Source organism: Malaya genurostris, chromosome 3 (genome assembly GCF_030247185.1).
Source record: "Malaya genurostris strain Urasoe2022 chromosome 3, Malgen_1.1, whole genome shotgun sequence".
Classification (NCBI taxonomy): Eukaryota; Metazoa; Arthropoda; class Insecta; order Diptera; family Culicidae; genus Malaya; species Malaya genurostris.
In genome coordinates this window covers 89,003,240-89,023,263 of record NC_080572.1, presented here as the reverse complement: position 1 = coordinate 89,023,263, position 20,024 = coordinate 89,003,240, and the positions used below count along the sequence as shown (strand labels likewise).

The 20,024-nt window shown below is 38.2% G+C and overlaps 1 protein-coding gene across 1 annotated transcript in view; it reads left to right on the top strand.

Moving 5' to 3' along the window:
- Positions 1 to 20,024, top strand: part of LOC131439405 (protein stum) — a 215,749-nt gene that overhangs the window by 129,034 nt on the left and 66,691 nt on the right. Inside the window, exon 2 of the mRNA XM_058610367.1 lies at positions 1,134 to 1,670. Coding sequence (XP_058466350.1) covers positions 1,219 to 1,670 — 452 coding nt within the window. The 5' untranslated portion in view covers positions 1,134 to 1,218. The remainder of the gene's footprint in view (positions 1 to 1,133; positions 1,671 to 20,024) is intronic.

The window sequence follows — 20,024 nt, the reverse complement described above, 5'->3', positions numbered from 1 at the left end:
GAAGAAATCTTCGATTAAGCGACACTGAGGTAGATTTATCGGGTTGTGGTTTTTGGGTGCAAATTGGAACGAAAAAACACGGCCGAAACACGTATTGTCCATCAGCATGATGTTTTTGAAAAAAAACGGGATCAAAACTCTCTACAAACGTTCGTTCTGGTACACATCTTGATTGATTGCCAACCCAGATGGCTTGAACCACACACACTCTTAGTTCTTTCTGAGCTCGTTTGTTGTTGAGCATACAGGCCTCGAAAAAAAATCCAAAATTTTTGTTGCCACCCGTTAATGTTTATTTTATGTTAGACTCCTTTCTCTTCCATGAGTTCAACCAATAGCTAGCTATATTATATTGAATAAAAGTGATGAACTGACAAAAACAATCCTGAAATAGTTATAAGATGATGTACAAAATAAATGTTTATTTTTTATGTAATGGTTATGGTTTGACATTTTGAGCACACTCCACTCTCCAGGTCAGGAATCACAGGTCGGATCCGGACAAAATTCAATAGCAGCTTATAATACCATAAGACGTTTCATGTCAGTCGTGGTTTAGTCGCTTCTATTTTCTAGTGGTGTGTGAATGCATTGCAATAAGAGTTGCCAAGTTGTTTCACGGTACGAAAAATCAAAATCTATGAATGCTCTTTTTACTTTTATTTAATTTAGACCACAACGCCTACGTTCATTGGTTCAATTATTAATAGATTCTTCGTTGTTTCGTATAATTAGCTTTTACTCGAAACACTTTTTAGAAGGTACCGTCCCGCTTGGTTTTAGGGTAATTAACAGAAAGATCTTGATTGCTTATTCTAACTGGACCATGCTTCACCTAATTTCCTGCGTGTCGCGAACAATATGTATTTACAATTCGACCTCAATAGTAGCACTTTCGTGAGCAGCACGTTGACACCAAAATCGCTAAAAATGGAAATCAAGTGGGAAAATACGTTGGCTCCGGTCAAACGAGTTGAAATAATTGCGTATTCGCTTGTTTGCTTAGGTGAAATGTTCTACGGCGGAAACAGTAGCTTTCGCTTATCCATAATATTACTAAAATTATGCCAAATTGCCTTGTGATTTAGATTTGCTATGCCAATTATTGATTACAATCCTTTCCGCTGTTTCAGATGGTGACATACGTAGGTAGAAAGTTCCACTAGCCAACTGGGAGCAGATACCAACGCGTGGGCTTCCAAGGCGCGGCGCCATGCGATGGGCATAAACATGTTCAACCAGAGTGATGACACCTCGACAGTCGGATCACGATCGCGCTATGGCTTCTATTACTCGACGTCATCGCCGTCATCATCGATGGAAAATCAAAAATACCAGGAACAGACCAGTTTGTTTGGTGATCCGGTTCTGCCGGCGACTCAGGGTACAGATTTGTTGGAAGGAGGAGATCTGTATCAGAATCTCAAGAACAACATCGAACTGTACCATTCGAAGCTGTACAACGAACAGGAAAAGGCACGACAGGCAGAGCGAGACCGGATGTTCAACCAGTTCACCACCGGTAATCAACAGCGGACCACCTCGTCGGCTACCAGCAGCAGTGTACGAAATTCGCTGGGAAGTACCATGACCAGTTTAGTGGATGAATCAATTAGAAGGTACCCGAGGACACAGTCCGCCAGTACTGGAGTGAATTTCGCTGGAAATCGGTGAGTAAATTTGCCCCTGGGTGTATACATTCATCAACAAGAACATAAATTAACCGATGGGTAGTCACTTCGGATTGCTTTGCTGGAACATCAGGCTTTTGTTTTGTCACATTTTGACGTAGGACTACGACTTTCGTTACAATATTCACCTGGGTGCATTTTCAAAATTTCATAACACGAGAATGTAATAAAATAACTCTAGATTTGATTTCTCAATAACTTTTTCCCTGTTTGAGTATTTTCTATGCGTCTTTCACGAAACGAATAAATAAAAGGAGTAAGACTGTTGCCAATATCACGTTTATTACGTAAAGGTTGTTTAAATGTTGAAAAAAATTGGTCCAAGCATCGATCAGGCCGAGGCTTCGAAAGCTGTACGATACGATTCTTGCTGGAAATTTGAACTGCATAACTATGGACGACGAAACCTACGTGAAACTCGATTATAAATCCTTGCTGGGACCTCAATATTATACGGTACGAGAAGGGCAATTGTTAATCCAGTCCGAGACATCTATTGAAACCGAAAAATTTGGTAAGTTAGCTATGGTCTGGCAAGCAATTTGTAGCTGCGGTAAGATTTCGAAACCCTTCATCACCACTGCTTCAATAAACAGGGAAATATACATCAAAGAATGTTTACAAAAACGACTTCTACCCATGATTCGAAGCCCCAAGGATCCTGTTGTCTTCTGGCCAGATCTTGCTTCTTGCCACTACTCGAAATCTACGGTAGAATGGTATGCTACCAAAAATGTCACTTTTGTCCCAATCCACCAAATTGTCCACAACTTCGACCAATTGAGGAATTTTGGACATTAACGAAGGCACATCTTAGGAAACATGTCTCGGCAGCCGAAACCTTAACTTATTGACGATTTATTAATTTTAGTTGGTTTGACATATAGTCGCTATATAACTAAGTATAAATTTTTGCAATGACTGAGTGGAAACATACATGGGAGAATCCAAATAAATGAAAAGCTTAAAAGAAAAGATAATTTCTTGGAAAAATAAATACGCTCAGAGACAGGACTAGAACCTGCGTTCATATGCATTCTAATATGCCTAGCCGTGTTTTAGAGCTGTGTCTATCACAAGGTTCAGGGTGGCGAAATGGTTGCGCGTATGCACGGAATGCGTATCTTTTACCAAAAAATCTTTTCTTTTAAGTTTTTCATTCATTTGGCTTCTCCAACATATGTTTCCACTCAGTCATTGCAAAAATTGAACTTATTCACTACAAACATAGTCTACCATACAATGTATTATTTACAGGAAGCAAATAGACTTTTTTGTACATTTAGATTGTGTATATCCTTTGAGAATATTTTAACGGTTCTAAAAAATCGACTTGCAGAATTTACCCAATGTTTATAACCGTTGAGATTTTTTGCAAACATTTCATTGAACTTTTGAATTCTGGTACTGGATTCAAGAACCAAACTCTAAATCTTGATTAGGCTCAGAATTTAATTGCAAAGTTTAGTTTCGGAATCTATATCAAGAAATCGGGTCATAAATTTAGTTTTAGAACTATGCAACTGAACTCATTTTCTGAATCCACACGGAACCACCCGCGATCCCTTTTCAACCAGAATATTAGTTGATTTTCTGAATTCGATTGGTTAAAATTTGGTACAACTAATCGATTGTTGTTTCAACTAAACTGTCATTTTTGTTTTTCGATTAGCAGAAACGATGGTTGAAACAACTAATTTAACTGTTTGAAAAAAAAAAAATGCTGTCAATTAGTGAGGACACATACCTTTCAATTTCAACAAATATTTTAGTTGAAATAACTGGTGTTGTTATTAAAACAAAATTCTGTTAGTTGAAAAATCATTAGATCTAGGAAAACCACCGATCACTGCTAATTTCAGGTGATCTTAATCAAGGAATAAATTATCATTATCATCAGAACTGATCTGATCTCTAAGTGATTTTGATTTTTGTATGATCATAATCATGTCAAGTCGAGATCATTAAAGATCTAAATTAAAAAAAAAATACTTCTGATTCGATCGGAAATGATTGATGTAGAAAAACGTTTTTAATCAGCAAAAGTGTTCAGGTTCTGAATCCTGGAAATGAATTCTGAAGCTGAGTTCAGAAAGCTAATTCCTGAAATTGAATTCAGTATAAATGTCTGCTTAAGGTGAAATGTAGCGTCATAAAATGCGCGCAAAATTTTATCCGCTTCAGTTGAACGAACCGTCGCACAAAGCATACCAAAAAAAACGGACACATAGAAACAAGAACTTTTTTCAATGATTGAGCGCAGTGGGTTTACCTTCCGTTATATTGGCTTGTAAAAAAGACTGAACGTAATGGATTTTGAATCCTTCACACTTTGAATATATGCTAATACAATCGTTATTGTTAGTGATTACTCTTACACTAGAGCTATAAATCATGAGTAATTATGAATGACTAACATGAGGTTATATGTATATGTATTAACCAACTTGATAACCATGTACATGCCTGTTGTTTATCAATGTTTATCACATTGTTTATATCACGACAATACTTGGTTTGTATTTCATTCAGTAGCTTGTCAATGATGAAGTTATAGTTTTGCTATAAAAATTGCTACAATCTAAAATAATACCTGTTATACGATATCACACAGCCAAGTTTTATTGCTTCAGCAACATCAATGCATTGAACTCAACAGAATTGGACATTATTAGCATTATAAATGACAGTTACTTAGAAAATAAACAATTTCTTACAATACCCATTTTATTGTATTCAACTCGTTTTTATTTCAACACAAAACCCAATGCTGCATAAATTCGCGTCATAATTTTACATGTAATTTTTGCTCACGATATAATGCCACTGTGCCCACCGTGCATTTCTCACACCAACTCAATACGAAACAGCAGCGCGCAAGCAATAAAAAAAAATGCGGAAAAGTTTATGTAAACTTTTTCAATTTTCGGTTGTTTTAGCTAAAATTTTATAATTTTGAGTTGCATTTTCAGATTCTTTGTGAAATTCTGCTACAAACACTACTTTTCAGTTCTAAAATCATCCCCGTGGAACGGAACAGTTACCGTTTATACATTTCAAAAACCAATTACGGCTCGGCAAAGCAAAATTTCAAAATTCTAAGAATACTTAGTTATGATAAATTTGATTTCGAAAACTTAAGTGTTTTTGGTTTTTCGAAAATCGGTCTAGTTTTTGAATAATTGATCAAAAACGCGATTTTCGCATTCCGCTACATTTCACCTTAAGGAGTCAGTTCGGAAATTCATGTTCGGAGTTCAAATCAAGCATTTAGTTTCAGAATCTAAATTGAAAATTCATATCCTGAACTTTTGTTCATGAGTTCTGAGGTTGAAATCCTAAATATGAACTTTGGATTCGAATCCTGAACTTAATTTAAGAACTAAATTCAGTTCCAAATTCTAGTCAAGAAACCATTTTCAGAATCAGGAATTAGAATTCAGCTCCAGAGTCATAGTTTTTAACTTTGAACCTGTTAATCTGGATCTAAACTCTGAAACTGAAGACTGCAACTAAATTCTAAACCAGAAATTAAGTTCAGAATTCAGGTGGACCAGAATCCAGGATTTATATTCAAATCTATAATTTAATCCTAGATTCAGATCCCTGCTGCTGTTGGTTGCAGGCGACTGCTCGCCACGACGTCCAAGAGTCGAATGCGAGCGCGACCTGAGCGTTTGAGGCTTTCTACCATGCAGAAGCTCGATGTCCAATTTCGTCTAACGTACTAGAATAGATGAACGATTTTCGATCAAATTATACCTTTTATACTCGTTCCAGTTGAACATCGGGACTGATAAGTGCACAATTACTTCAAAACCATCGGCTCAGGTAAAAGAAAACCAAGTAACCGTGATGTCATTCGTAACCGAATGTTCGAAGTGAGCACACGCGTTTTTTTAACAATCGACATCGGTAAGACGAAGGTGCCTATCACAGCAGAGGCTGTAGTATAGGCATTAAATAAAAGTGATAAAAAGTAGCATCCCCGCAAGTGAGTTCTGTCTGTGCACCGGTTTTGTATCGGTATCGACAGTAGACGCCATTGTGCTATCCTCGGGCAGCAGTTATTTCTATTGTTTGCTACCCGCATCGCAGCAGCCAAATCCTGAGTCAAGGTCACGCTGAAGCACAACGAAGGAGTGAAGGAGCAACTCACCTAACAGCTTACCGTGACATACTGTTAAGTATTTTCTCAAACTTTTTCTTTCAACTTTTACTATTCATATATTTTCTTTTCATTTTATTTCTTTCTTTCTCATTTCAAGTGCGGGAGACTTCTTTACTCCCGCACTTTAAATATGAATATTGATGACAGTGGGGGTGTCTCGGAGGAGGGCGAAGCTGAACGAATGAACGAAGAACATTTAGAGGCTGAGTTTGCTTCCGAGATGCCATCTACCCCTCCTATACCATCTCCCCCTCCGATACCATCTCCCCCTCCGATACCATCTCCCTCTCCGATGCCATCTCCCTCTCCGATGCCTCCATCTCCCTCTAAGATATTGCCTGCTCGCCAAAAAGTTTACCAAGACGATGGCTCGGGGGGTCCGTGGGTGGTATACTTCCGGCCCAAATTAAAGTCTCTCAGAGTTTTAAATATTGCTCGGGACCTGGAAAAACATTACTCGGTAATAAAAACAATAGATAAGGTTTCGCCAAACAAGTTACGCGTTGTTGTGTCCGACCTGAAGCAAGCAAACGAGATTGCTACCAGCGAGTTGTTCACGAAGGAGTACCGCGTGTACGTCCCGTCTCATGTGGTGGAGATCGACGGTGTGGTCCGTGACGAAAGTCTGACAATCGAAGATCTGATGAAGGACGGGGTAGGCCGTTTTAAAAACCCCGACCTTCAACCAGTGAAAATTTTGGAGTGCAAGCAATTGCACTCCAAATCGATAGATGGTAAATTTTACCAATCGGACTCATTTCGCGTGACTTTTGCCGGATCTGCACTTCCAAATTATTTGGTAGTGAGTGGAGTTCGTCTACCTGTTCGGCTGTATGTACCGCGGGTAATGCATTGTACAAGCTGCAAACAGCTAGGTCATACGGAAAACCTATTGTTGCAACAAACTGCGATGCGGCAAATGCGGAGAGGCCCATGAGGACGATCTCTGCAGAAGAGCAGTGGAAAAGTGTTGCTACTGCGGGGAGAATCCTCATGATCTTTCGGTGTGCCCTACGTACATACAGCGTGCGTAGAAATTGAAGCGATCCGTGAAAGAACGTTCCAAACGTTCTTATGCGGAAATCTTAAAAAGAACCACTCCATCGACCCCTGAGAACCCGTTTGCAATCTTGCCAGTTGAAGAGGATACCTCTGACGACCCAGGCGAAGGACCTTCCTACACACAGGTTGAAGGAAGCAGGAAAAGACAAAATCTGGCTTCTCCCAAGCTTCCTCGTAAAGGCCTCAGACTGTCCTCTTCGTCACAAAAGAACCAAACGGAAACAAAAAGTGCTGACTCAAAACCGAAGCAAACACCTCCTGGGTTCAAAAAACTTAGGGATGATAAGGAGTACCCAGCACTTCCTGGGGCATCAAAAAAACCGAATGACCGAAAGCACAACCAGAAAATCCAACAAACGCTGGATTATTGAAATTTTCTGATATCGTGGACTGGATATTAACAGCCTTCAATATTACTGATCCTCTGAAAAGCTTCCTAACTGCTCTACTGCCAACAGTAAGGACATTTTTAAAACAGTTGACTGAACAATGGCCCCTCCTTGCAGCGATCGTATCTTTTGATGGATAATTTACCACTGAGAATCGAAGATATGATCATTGTGCTTCAGTGGAATTGCAGAAGTATCATCCCAAAACTTGATTCTTTCAAACACTTAATACATACTCATAATTGCGATGTATTCTCCTTGAGTGAAACTTGGCTTACTTCTAACATCAACCTCGACTTCCATAATTTTAACATAATCCGCCTGGACCGAGAAGACTCATATGGAGGGGTACTTTTAGGGATTAAAAAGTGCTATTCATTTTATCGTGTTAACCTCCCCTCGACACCGGGAATTGAAGTTGTTGCTTGCCAAATTAATATTAAAGGCAAAGATCTATGTATAGCTTCTATCTACATTCCTCCCAGAGTCTCGATAGGGCATCGTCGGCTTGCAGACATCATAGAACTTCTTCCTTCACCGCGGCTGGTTTTAGGGGACTTTAACTCGCATGGTACAGGATGGGGCTGCTTATATGATGATAATCGTTCTTCGTTAATCCAAGATCTGTGTGACAACTTCAATTTGACAATTCTAAACACGGGAGAAATGACACGGAACCCTAGACCGCCAGCACAACCAAGTGCGCTGGATTTATCCCTTTGCTCGACTTCGCTACAGTTAGATTGCAAGTGGAAGGTAATCTGTGATCCTCACGGTAGCGATCACTTGCCGATCATAGTTTCTATCACTAACCGTGGAAGACCATCGGAAACAATCAATGTTTCGTACGATTTCACACGAAACATTGATTGGAAACGTTACGCGAGCTCGATATCTGAGAAACTAGAAACATCACAGGAGCTTCCTCCGGAGGAAGATTATACATTTTTGGCTGGCTTGATTCTTGACACCGCAATTCAAGCTCAGACGAAACGAGTACCTAGCGCGCAAACTAGTATGCGTTCTCCCAACCCATGGTGGGACAAAGAGTGCTCAGACCTGAAAACGAAAAAAGCTTCAGCCTTCATCTCGTTAAGAAGGAACGGAACTCCAGATAATTATCGGAAATACGCGGCGTTAGAATTTCAAATGAAAAGTCTGATTAAAGCTAAGAAACGCGGTTACTGGCGAAGGTTTGTTGACGGATTAACGAGAGAAACAGCAATGAGCACTCTTTGGAATACGGCCCGTCGCATGCGCAATCGAAATCACGCGAACGAAAGCGAGGAATATTCTAACCGCTGGATATTTGATTTCGCTAAGAAAGTATGTCCTGATTCTGTTCCGGAACAGAAGATATCCCGCGTCGCGACATTGAATACAAACGAAACACCGTTTTCGATGGTAGAGTTCTCACTTGCGCTCTTGTCGTGTAACAATAGAGCCCCGGGGTTAGACAGAATTAAATTCAACTTGTTGAAAAATCTGCCCGACTCTGCCAAAAGGCGCTTGTTGAATTTATTCAACAAGTTCCTCGAGGGTAATATTGTCCCACACGAATGGAGAGAAGTGAGAGTTATTACTATTCAAAAACCTGGAAAACCAGCCTCCGATCACAATTCGTATCGGCCGATTGCTATGCTTTCCTGTATTCGGAAATTGTTGGAGAAAATGATTCTCTTCCGTCTAGACAATTGGGTCGAAACAAATGGATTGCTTTCAGGTACACAATTTGGGTTACGCAGGGGCAAAGGAACGAACGATTGTCTAGCGTTGCTCTCAACAGAAATTCAAATGGCATTTGCTCGTAAAGAACAAATGGCATCAGTTTTCCTCGACATCAAGGGGGCATTCGATTCAGTTTCCATTAACGTTCTATCTGAGAAGTTGCATCAGCATGGTCTTTCACCAGTTTTGAACAACTTTTTATATAATCTATTGTCCGAGAAACACATGCATTTTGAGCATGGTGATTTGACGACAAAGCGATTCAGTTACATGGGTCTTCCTCAGGGCTCATGCTCAAGCCCCCTTTTATACAACTTTTACGTAAATAACATTGATGAATGTATCAACACATCTTGCACGCTAAGACAACTTGCCGACGACAGTGTTGTGTCTATTATAGGACCCAAAGCTGCCGATCTCCAAGGACCATTGCAAGATACCCTCGACAACTTGTCGACATGGGCTTTTCAAATGGGTATCGAGTTCTCTACGGAGAAAACTGAGCTGGTTGTATTTTCAAGGAAGCAAGAACCTGCGCAATTACAGCTTCAACTAGGGGGTGAAACCATAGCTCAGGTTTTCACATTTAAATATCTCGGGGTCTGGTTCGACTCCAAAGGTACCTGGGGATGTCACATTAGGTATTTGAAACGAAAATGCCTACAGAGAATCAATTTCCTTCGTACAATAACCGGAACTTGGTGGGGCTCTCACCCAGGAGACCTGATCAGGTTGTACAAAACGACGATATTGTCAGTAATGGAATATGGATGTTTCTGTTTCCGCTCCGCTACGAATATTCATTTCATTAAACTGGAAAGAATTCAGTATCGTTGTTTACGTATTGCCTTGGGTTGCATGCAATCAACCCATACGATGAGTCTTGAAGTGCTGGCGGGCGTCTTACCGTTGAAAAACAGGTTCTGGGATCTCTCATATCGACTGCTAATCCGATGCGACAAACTTTGAAAAGCTCGTCGAGCTTAATTCACAAACCCGTTTTATGTCCTTGTACTTTGACTACATGGCTCAGAATATAAATCCTTCTTCGTTTGTTCCCAATCGTGTTCATTTTGTGGATACTTCTAATTCTACTGTGTTTTTCGACACATCCATGAAAGAAGAAATTCGTGGAATCCCGGATCCTGTACGCCCTCAAGAGATCCCAAAAATTTTTAATAATAAATTTAAAGAAGTCGACTGTAATAAAATGTTTTACACTGACGGATCATATCTAGACGGGTCCACTGGCTTCGGTATATTCAATGTAAATTTCACCGCTTCCTATAAACTCAGTGATCCAGCTTCAGTTTACGTCGCAGAACTAGCTGCAATTCAGTATACCCTTGAGATCATTGACACTCTGCCCACAGATCACTACTTCATTGTATCGGACAGTCTCAGTTCCATTGAGGCTCTCCGTTCAGTGAAGCCTGGAAAGCACTCACCGTATTTCCTGGGGAAAATACGGGAACAATTGAGTGCTTTATCTGCAAAATCATACCAGATTACCTTGGTTTGGGTCCCCTCACATTGTTCCATACGGGGCAATGAGAGGGCGGACTCGTTAGCCAAGGTGGGCGCACTAGAAGGTGATATCTATGAAAGACCAATCTGCTTCAATAAATTTTTCAGTTGCTGTCGTCAGAAAACTCTAGCTAGCTGGCAGAATACATGGAATAGTGGAACTCTGGGACGATGGTTACACTCAATAATCCCACAGGTATCGACGAAAGCTTGGTTCCGGGGGTTAGACGTGAGCCGAGACTTTATTCGTGTAATGTCAAGGCTCATGTCTAATCATTATATGTTCAGCGCGCATCTCCGTCGTGTGGGGCTCGCTGAGAGTGGTGTCTGCGTTTGCGGTGAGGGTTATCATGACATCGAGCATGTTGTTTGGATGTGTGTCGAGTATAGTGATGCCAGGTCCCAACTCATAGGTTCCCTTCGGGCCCGAGGTATACCACCCTTCGTACCAGTCCGCGACGTCTTGGCAACTCGAAATCTTCCTTATAAGACTCTCATCTATAACTTCTTGAAAACTATCAATGCTCAAATTTAGTGCTCTCCCTATCTCTTTCTCGTCTAAAGCTCTACCGCACTCTTCTTTACGTTGCTGGAAGTATGGCCTGTGTAAACGATGCTTCGGAGCATGCACTTGCCTTGAACTGACTGAGTTGCTGGAAGCTACCCAAAAACGTCACATCAACGTCAGAACACACCAACGAAGCATCCCAATCCAGAATAATCTCTTCATTGCTACAAGCTTAAAAACATGAAGATTCATCGAACGCAAAATGTGTCTAAAAGATGTATGCCACAAACCAATGATGTATTCAAATTTCAATTCAATACTGTGTAGGTCCCACCCTCCCTATGTCCCCTTACTAACTGGGGAGTATGCCGCCCCGTAATACGGCATCCCTTTCTCTCTCCCTAACAACAAGACAATCGGCCACGTTAAGCTAAAGCAAATGAGCCTAATAAAAATTTTATTTGGAAAAAAAAACAAGTAACCGTGATGTGTTTTCTTCATTATTTCGAAAGGTTTGAGGAAGTTTAGTTTTTCAGTTATTTATGGTTATCTCACACTGTTGAAAATTTAATCACATACTGCTGATCATATTCCTGATGGCATGTAAGAAGAATTATGTTGCTGCGTTTAGTTTTAATCGAGTTATACACGATTAAGTTCTATTTATTTTAGAAAGGCGCTCCATAGTAAAGTAAGACGTATTCACATCAAAATGCATCCAGGTCTGGACAGGTCTGGAAGCCCGATATATAATAACAATAGTTTTGTTCTGTAAAATAAGCAAATATTTTATCAAATTCAGTATGTTGGGATCGCCCATTTGTCAAAAAGCTGCAAACGAAATCTGTCATAGGAATATATTCTATAATATTCTACTGTTCAAATGATTATCTTTCAACGAGAACTTGAAATTTCGAATATATCTGTAAATTGTTTTAGCTGTAACTTCTTCATTTTTCAAAAGGCACGGATGGGATAGCCATCAATCTGTAGGTTTTGATAACAGCTTTAAAATAAAAATCATCAAAAAAAAAATAAAGCCCTGTTTTTTTTTCGGTGGTCATTTTTTTTAGAGTGCCCAATCGATTCCGTACAACTTCTTTCTGAACGCCACTTTTGTACAATTAACGGTTTCCGAAATACAACGATTTGAAAAAGACAATTTTTGTGAAATGCAAAAATACATACGTCCTTTTTGAAAATCAGTCGTGAGTCGGATTGACCTCTCCATCGGTTCAAAACTTATGGTTTGCCATACTAGAGCCATGTGCAAAGTTTCATCCAAATCGGAGAAGGTCGAGTATGATGATCTGCTAAGCATTTCAGGAATTGCTCAAAAGCAACAATTTGATTCTCCATGAGGACAACGACCCGAAATACCAATACAAAACCTGTTGCTTGCGGAAGGAGCAAAATGCGAAATAAACATATTAAAAAGGCAAATGACAGATTCTCTCTGTTTACTATCTCTTTCGATTTTTTTATTTGTTATTGCACTATGCCAGTCCAGTTGAAAATGATTGGGCTTAAATGAACATGAAGACTTCTCAATTTAAAGCAGCTTGTTTGCGTATTCACAAAAAATGAAGTCGAAATACGCGCAAATTCTCGTCCAAAGTATGCTTCGAAGGTGCCCAGCCATTGGGTGATTGGTCCTGTTATTAATGTATTTTCATGAAAGGATTTGATTCTGGAAAAACAATATTTGAAAGAGCTTTCGTATTGAGTCTTTCGTTTTCTCACAAGACTGTCTAGTTCGAAATACAATTATGAGAACAATGTATGCTAGTTAGACATTTTTCACTTCATTGATTGATGAGCTTGAATAAAATGGCATTTATTTGACATTTAAAAAAAATGAAAAGTACTTACCATAGTAGTTCGGCATTCCCAAAGGTCATCCTCGATGGCAACCTTGTCGGCCTATTGCCGGAGCGAATGGCATTTGCTCTCAGCCATCCACCAGACCCGTGGGTCTAAAAATATTTGTTGAACTTATCCTGTATCCTCGAAAAAGTTCATCGAATGAATGACATAGAATATTAAACGTTGGTTATTTTGCTCTGTACCATTGAACCTTTCCCCAAGGCTTCCGTCAAGGAAACTGAGCCGCACCAAATGCCGATGTTAATTAACAATCGCTAACATCATGTCCTCATCCTGTGCGTGGGGAACTACTACTGCTACTGAAATCGCAACCTTTTTTTTCGGAGCGCAGCATTTTGCTTTGACGGCGGCGACTGGAATGCTAAAATTCCCTGAGCTTCGCCTCCGGAGCCATCATCAACTTTCGTCCTCGAATGGTAAACTCCATAGTGGATTCAGTCGAGCCGTCTGATGGGTTCAATGAGTGTGTTGGTTTCCAGTAGCCCAGTAATGTGAGCTTCTTGGTTACGCGGCCAGTGTGGGTGTAAGGGGGATTGCGACGCGGGGTGGCGTATCATTTGCATAAACAGAATGAAAATTGTGCCATGGCGTGACCACAACGTGAGAGAAAATCCGACAGTTCACCCGGTAGTTAGTCAGTCTTGGGAGGAGTGGTTGGTGGTAGATGAGTTTTTTTTTATGAGGATTGGAGGGTTACTGGGTTGTTTTATTTACCACTATATAATACATAGCTCATTTTCGCTAAGTTGGTCGGCAGTAGCGCGGTAGCAATTTTCTTTTTGTTTTCGTCTTGTTCATACACGATAAAGGTGCAAGTATGTATATACGCTTATCAAATCTTGTTTGCCAGCTGCTTTACAATCTGTCACGGCTCTAATAGAAATAAATTAAATTTTTTACCGTCGCAATAATCAAATTTTTTATGGAAGCTCAGTATGAATTCAGTCCAATAAAAGAAGCGGGTGAGTAATGTCAGATACATAACCGGTTAAGTTGAATATGAATAAAACAGGTATTGCTCTTCCACGCTGCCAAATGTCGATAATCGTACACACTTGTTGATTGATTGTGTGGATTTCGATATTTTCAAGGCTTCACTTGCAGAATTTTAATGGTTCATCAATACTACAGTACGATTTTTTGGCGAAAACATATTATACCGCACAATTGACGAAGACTTTGTCACAAAAAACCACTTTGCATAATTTGTTTTTCCCAAAATGATCTAGACTGTCGTCTGAAAAGGGTCAAACTTTATTTATTAATTGAGTGATTTTTTCAAAATTAGTCAAGTTTTCGAATAAAATTAATCAACCTGTTTTAATCCACCTAGTAGTGTAATGACCCATTTCTCATATTACTCATAACATCATAAATATTACTGTGGAAAACGTAAAAAAAACTGTTCATTGAATAGAAATAAGAAAGTTGGTTCGGACTTAATCTGTGGGGATCCTCTCTGAAGCAAACAAACGGTCGATAATTCTCGTTTCGCGATCCGATTCTGTATGGACAGTTGATAATTGCGATAGAATCATTATACTATTGCCGCTTATTCTAACTACGTGCATATAACCTTTGTATAAGTTGTGTCTATGAAAATGTCTGTGAATGCTCCACACAAGGGTTTTGAAATATTGCAACCTAGTATGCGAATCAGCAAGTCATCGATTCGATTTTTTGCGATAATTGTCAACTTGCGATTCTCTTTTGAGAAATTCCACACAGTAACGATCATTATCAGACTGTAAATTTTTTTAAGGGTGTGAAATACTCAGAGTATAAAGTGGTATACAATACAATATAGATATGGTAAGGGCTCCCAATTTCATCTCAGCTCCAATTTCCATCTCATTACTTCACCTCATAACTTTGAACATTATTCATATCTTTATACGTACCTGAACAAAACTGTGGAACGTTTTAAAACATTTATTCTAGGTTTTGCCACACTTTCCCATTGAATAAAATAGTTAAAAAACCTTCAACGATCGCTTTTTTCATTTAAAATTAACTCATTTTTTTTATTTAGGAACTACTTTCGTCTGAAGTTTTACAATTCATCATGTTTCTGAATATTTAATAAGCGATTCGTCTCAAAACATGATCACAATTTCACATAATTACACCACTATTCAATGTTGGATGACTTTATAGTTAGTAATGTTCACTTTCCCCTTGTTTATTCAACGATTAAAGACTTCTAAAATTACCTGATACGCAATAAAAACAATGAAAAATATGAGATAAAAATTTGCACTTAATTCACTTGATTGCGCTTTGTTTTCATCTCATTTCGTATCGCAAGGTTGCCAAGTTTTCTCATAATGTTAAATAAAAAAGTTTATTTTTTCTTCTTTAAATTATCATCAACAAGTATTTTTGGTATCCGTGACATTAGTTTAATTATATCATTGATATTTATATATAAATAAAACTGTTTCAGATTCTAATATTACCAAATAGAGCGTGTTAAATACTAATCAAATAACCATTGTGGCAAATCTAGTAACACTGTTACATGTGTGTGTTTCATCGGCTGTGCTCAGAGATACCAGATATTTTCATAGAATCTGTATCTGTTTTAACTAATCAAATAAATCAGTTCAAATTGGTTTAAAATTTTATTATAAATGTTTATCAGTGTTCATCAGCAAATATTTGCACAAAAGATTTCCATTTTAACATGTGACTTGTCCGTCGATTAATAAACTTTCAAAGAAGTACTGCAATTAAATACTAACAGATACTCAAAGAGAAAAGTCTTTTACTTCTCACTTTTATATGAACCTTTACAAATCTGTATTAAATTTATAAAATCTGTAATCTGATTTAAATCTGTATGCGAACGCAAAAATCTATACAATACAGATAAATCTGTATAAATGGCATCTCTGGTTCTGCATTTTGTTTTTAGAAGGGCTAATGCCTTAATAGTAACAATTCTTTTTATGTTTGTTTTTTAAGTTCTCCAAATTAACTGCAGAGTAAAATTTTGATTCCAAACTGTTTTTTAAAATATCGTGTGTTGTTTCATAGTTGGCATTAGGCCCTTTTTATGGAAAATGTGTAATAGTGCAATATTTTTGTTTTGATTGCTGTCGCCATTACTAATTTATGGGACGAATAAAGGACCAACGATAGGATGAATATAAAACCTTTGAGATGAAATTAGGAGCACAGTAGTGAATATATCAGAAGTGTTCTAGCTGATTTTTTAATTATTATTTTAATTTCCAAGGAATGTGAATCAATTCCCAATGTGGAGCAAGGCGAATTAAGCAGAAATATGAAAAAAATCGTGGTGATTCTGGTGGCTAAATCAGGTTTTTAGGGTAACGTCCTTACAAATGAGATGAAATAGGGAGCCCTTACCCTAGCAATATAGCAGCTTCTGTCAAATTTTCGGCAATCACCAACACTGGTAGTATCCACAACAAATTTAAGGATTCAGTATGAAACTGTAAGAAATCGATTTGGCCATCTTGAAGGAAAGTGAGTAAAATCCATTTTGCTGTTTTGAATCACCATTTCCAATTCTTCTGTATCCGGATTCAGATGAACAGAATAGCCGATGTTGGTTCGTTTACCAGGAACAAATATGACCTCCAAATTGGAAAAGTTTTGAACCTAGTTAAACCTAGACTTACTATCTCATGCTGTATTTCGATTAAACCAATTAAACGAAATTTAACAAACGAAACGATCCTGCGTTTCTGTTACTTCTGCATATGTCAGTAATGCTAAACAGCGTGAATTAGCAGTAGGATTATTGTAGGATTATTATTAGTATTATTATTATTATTCTTATTATTATTATTATTATTATTATTATTATTATTATTATTATTATTATAATTATTATTATTATTATTATTATTATTATTATTATTATTATTATTATTATTATTATTATTATAATTGTCATCACTACACTACCGGCTGTGAAAATTGCATATTTTTTCAAATAAATTTCAATTCATTGACATTCTCTTATTCTTTTGATCGCACTTATTTTAAAATAGCTACAAAATTGATCAACCACAGCACCGTCTTTTACCAATATCACACACTAGTAGCAGACATCCGTAACCGTTTCGTTTTCTTTATAGCGTGTTCGAAATAGAGCAAAACACTCATCGTTCGTTTTGTGTTTTCTTCTTCCACCATTCGTACCGGTGTTGTACATATTGTCATTCTATATGGCGATTTGAATACTTTTACACTCATCGCCCTGTAACTGCGGAACCGGAGGTCGTATCCGGATGAAATTTCACAGTAGTTTTGAAGATAATATGAGCTTTAATTCAAATCAAGTTCAAGCATCACAGAGATATCGAAGTGAATTCTATTTTTAATGTTTTTATTCGCCACTTTCGGTGCTTCTGGAACAAGAAGAGGGGGAATTAGTAGTGCCGAATTAAGTTTTATGCCTACAAACTAACAAACTCCTGTTGTTTACACTCTTCTCTAACCACTTGTGCAGTTGTTTATTCGTTTTCATTAGTTTGTTTCGAAATTGAGATGCCTTTCAGCAGGACAACGTCGAAAAATTGTGTACAAATGGTGCACAGAACGCGGACTGTCACTGAGAAAGATAGCAAAAATGGAAGGAATAAGTGAAAAAGCCGTGCGAAATGCAATCAGGAAGTTCGGCGAAGATAACACCTTTGAGGATAAACCGAAAACGGGTCGAAAAAAAGGTTCTGCTAACCCTCAGTTGAACATACGTATACTAAAGGCGTTCGATCAAAAAAAGCAGGTTTCAGTTCGGGATGGGGCCAAAAAAGTGGGCACTTCGAAGTCAAATGTTCTACGTGCTAAAGAACGTTTGAATCTTCGAACCTATAAGAAGCAGAAACAACCAAAACGTAGTCCGAAACAAGAAGCATCGATCAGGCCGAGGGCTCGAAAGCTGTACAATACGATTCTTGCTGGAAATTTGAACTGCATAATCATGGGCGACGAACCCTACGTGAAACTCGATTACAAATCCTTGCCGGAACCACAAAATTATACGGTACGAGAAGGGCAAGTGTTAAACCAGTCCGAGACATCGATTGAAGTCGAAAAATTTGGTAAGAAAGCTATGGTCTGGCAAGCAATTTGTAGCTGCGGTAAGATTTCGAAACACTTCATCACTACTGCCTCAATGAACAGTTAAATATACATCAAGGAATGTTTACAAAAACGACTTCTATCCATGATTCGAAGCCACAAGGATTCTGTTGTCTTCTGGCCAGATCTTGCTTCTTGCCACTACTCGAAATCAATGGTAGAATGGTATACTACCAAAAATGTCATTTTCGTCCCAAAAGACATGAATCCACCAAATTGCCCACAACCAATCACGACCAATTGAGGAATTTTGGGCATTAACGAAGACACAACTTAGGAAACATGTCTCGGCAGCCGAAACCATTCAACAGTTCGAAAAAGATTGGAAAAAGTGTCAAAACTTGTCGCCAAGAAGTTTGTACGGAATTTAATGAGGAACCAGGCACGTACCCAGAGGGGGAGCCCAAGGGGCCCTGGCCCCTCCCGAAATCAAAGTAAAGCAATTTCCATTTTGCGATTTTTAACCACTATCTCCGGAATCAGGAACAGAAGTGAGTCTCTTGACCATCAACTAACAAGATCTGCTAATTAGAAAATTTTTCCTACCAGTTTTAAATAACCCGCTTCTTTTATTTTTTTATTTTTTCCCTTTATGGGCTACTCTGGCCGAGCGGGGTGGTTACAACGATTCGCACTTTCCATACCGGACGAACTAGGCTATGGTGCCCAAATGAACACTAGTAACGAAGGAGGAAACCGGCCTATCATTGATAGGTTCCCTTCAGCATGTAACCCAAGCGACAGATTCCTTTACGGTTATCAATTTGCAACGAAAGATACGAATATCTTCTATTGCAAGTTCACCAGAGAGTTTGTCACTTGGGCAGGAAGTGTGTGCTTCACCCTGTAACCAGTCAATCATTGAGTCGTGCGTCTGTATCGTATTGGTATTTTGTCATCCTACCAACTGCTTCTGTGTCTTAAATGTCCTCGTCGATGAGACTTTGGAAAATTTCGCTTTGTATCCGCTTCGGTCTTGGCCCTGCTTTGCTGTATAGTCTTTTATGTCTGAAGCGGTACAAACGATTATTACTTTAAAGTTATTAAATAGATGTAGATATGTTTGGTCTACTAACACTATCCATTTTAATCTGCTTCTCGGAAATGATTCAACCGATTTTCACAAACTAAGATTTAAATGAAAGATCTTATAGTTCTTTAAAAATTACTGGAATATTTCATCTCGATCCGACTTGTAGATTCAGAACTGAAGCGCCATAAGTGGAATATTTTCAATTTCACGGGTATTTTTTCACAAACGATGGTAAAAACAGGCACAAATCCCCAAAAATTCTTCTAGTTTGCAGAGCTTGCTAGTTTCGGGTCATATAAACATTATTTCCAATGTACATAGCGTACTTTGTTTAATTTCCTACGAAGGAAACGAAACCCAATACCTAAGCTGATTACTTACTTACCCTCCTCAGATAGAGCGTGACCGATTTTCACAAACTTAGGTTCAAATTAAAGGTCGTATGATCCCAGAATTTCATCCGAATACAACTTTCGGTTCCGGAATTACAATAATAACAATAATAATATCAATAAGAAATAATAATAGTTACAATCACAACAATAATAATAATAATGATAATAATAAAAGTAATAATAAAAATATAAATATTGCGACTTACCAAAAGTTAATATGTCATCAAATGATTTATTACATGAAAATACCAATTTTTCGTCGTTTTACTGTGGCTCTTGATTTGTTTTCAATTTCCTTTTGGTATTCCTGTGGCACCCTAGGATTTTTCCGCTCCATATCGTGTTTGTCTATAATCTTTTGTTTTGATAGTTTCTCGTGAAAAAAAAAATAAAAAAAATAAATAAAAATAAAATCAGGTGTTAGTAAACTTGTTAAATTATATAATGTAAGGATGTGCATTTAACACTAGATTGCCCAAGAAAGTCACAATATGTAAACAATGGAAGGATTGCTT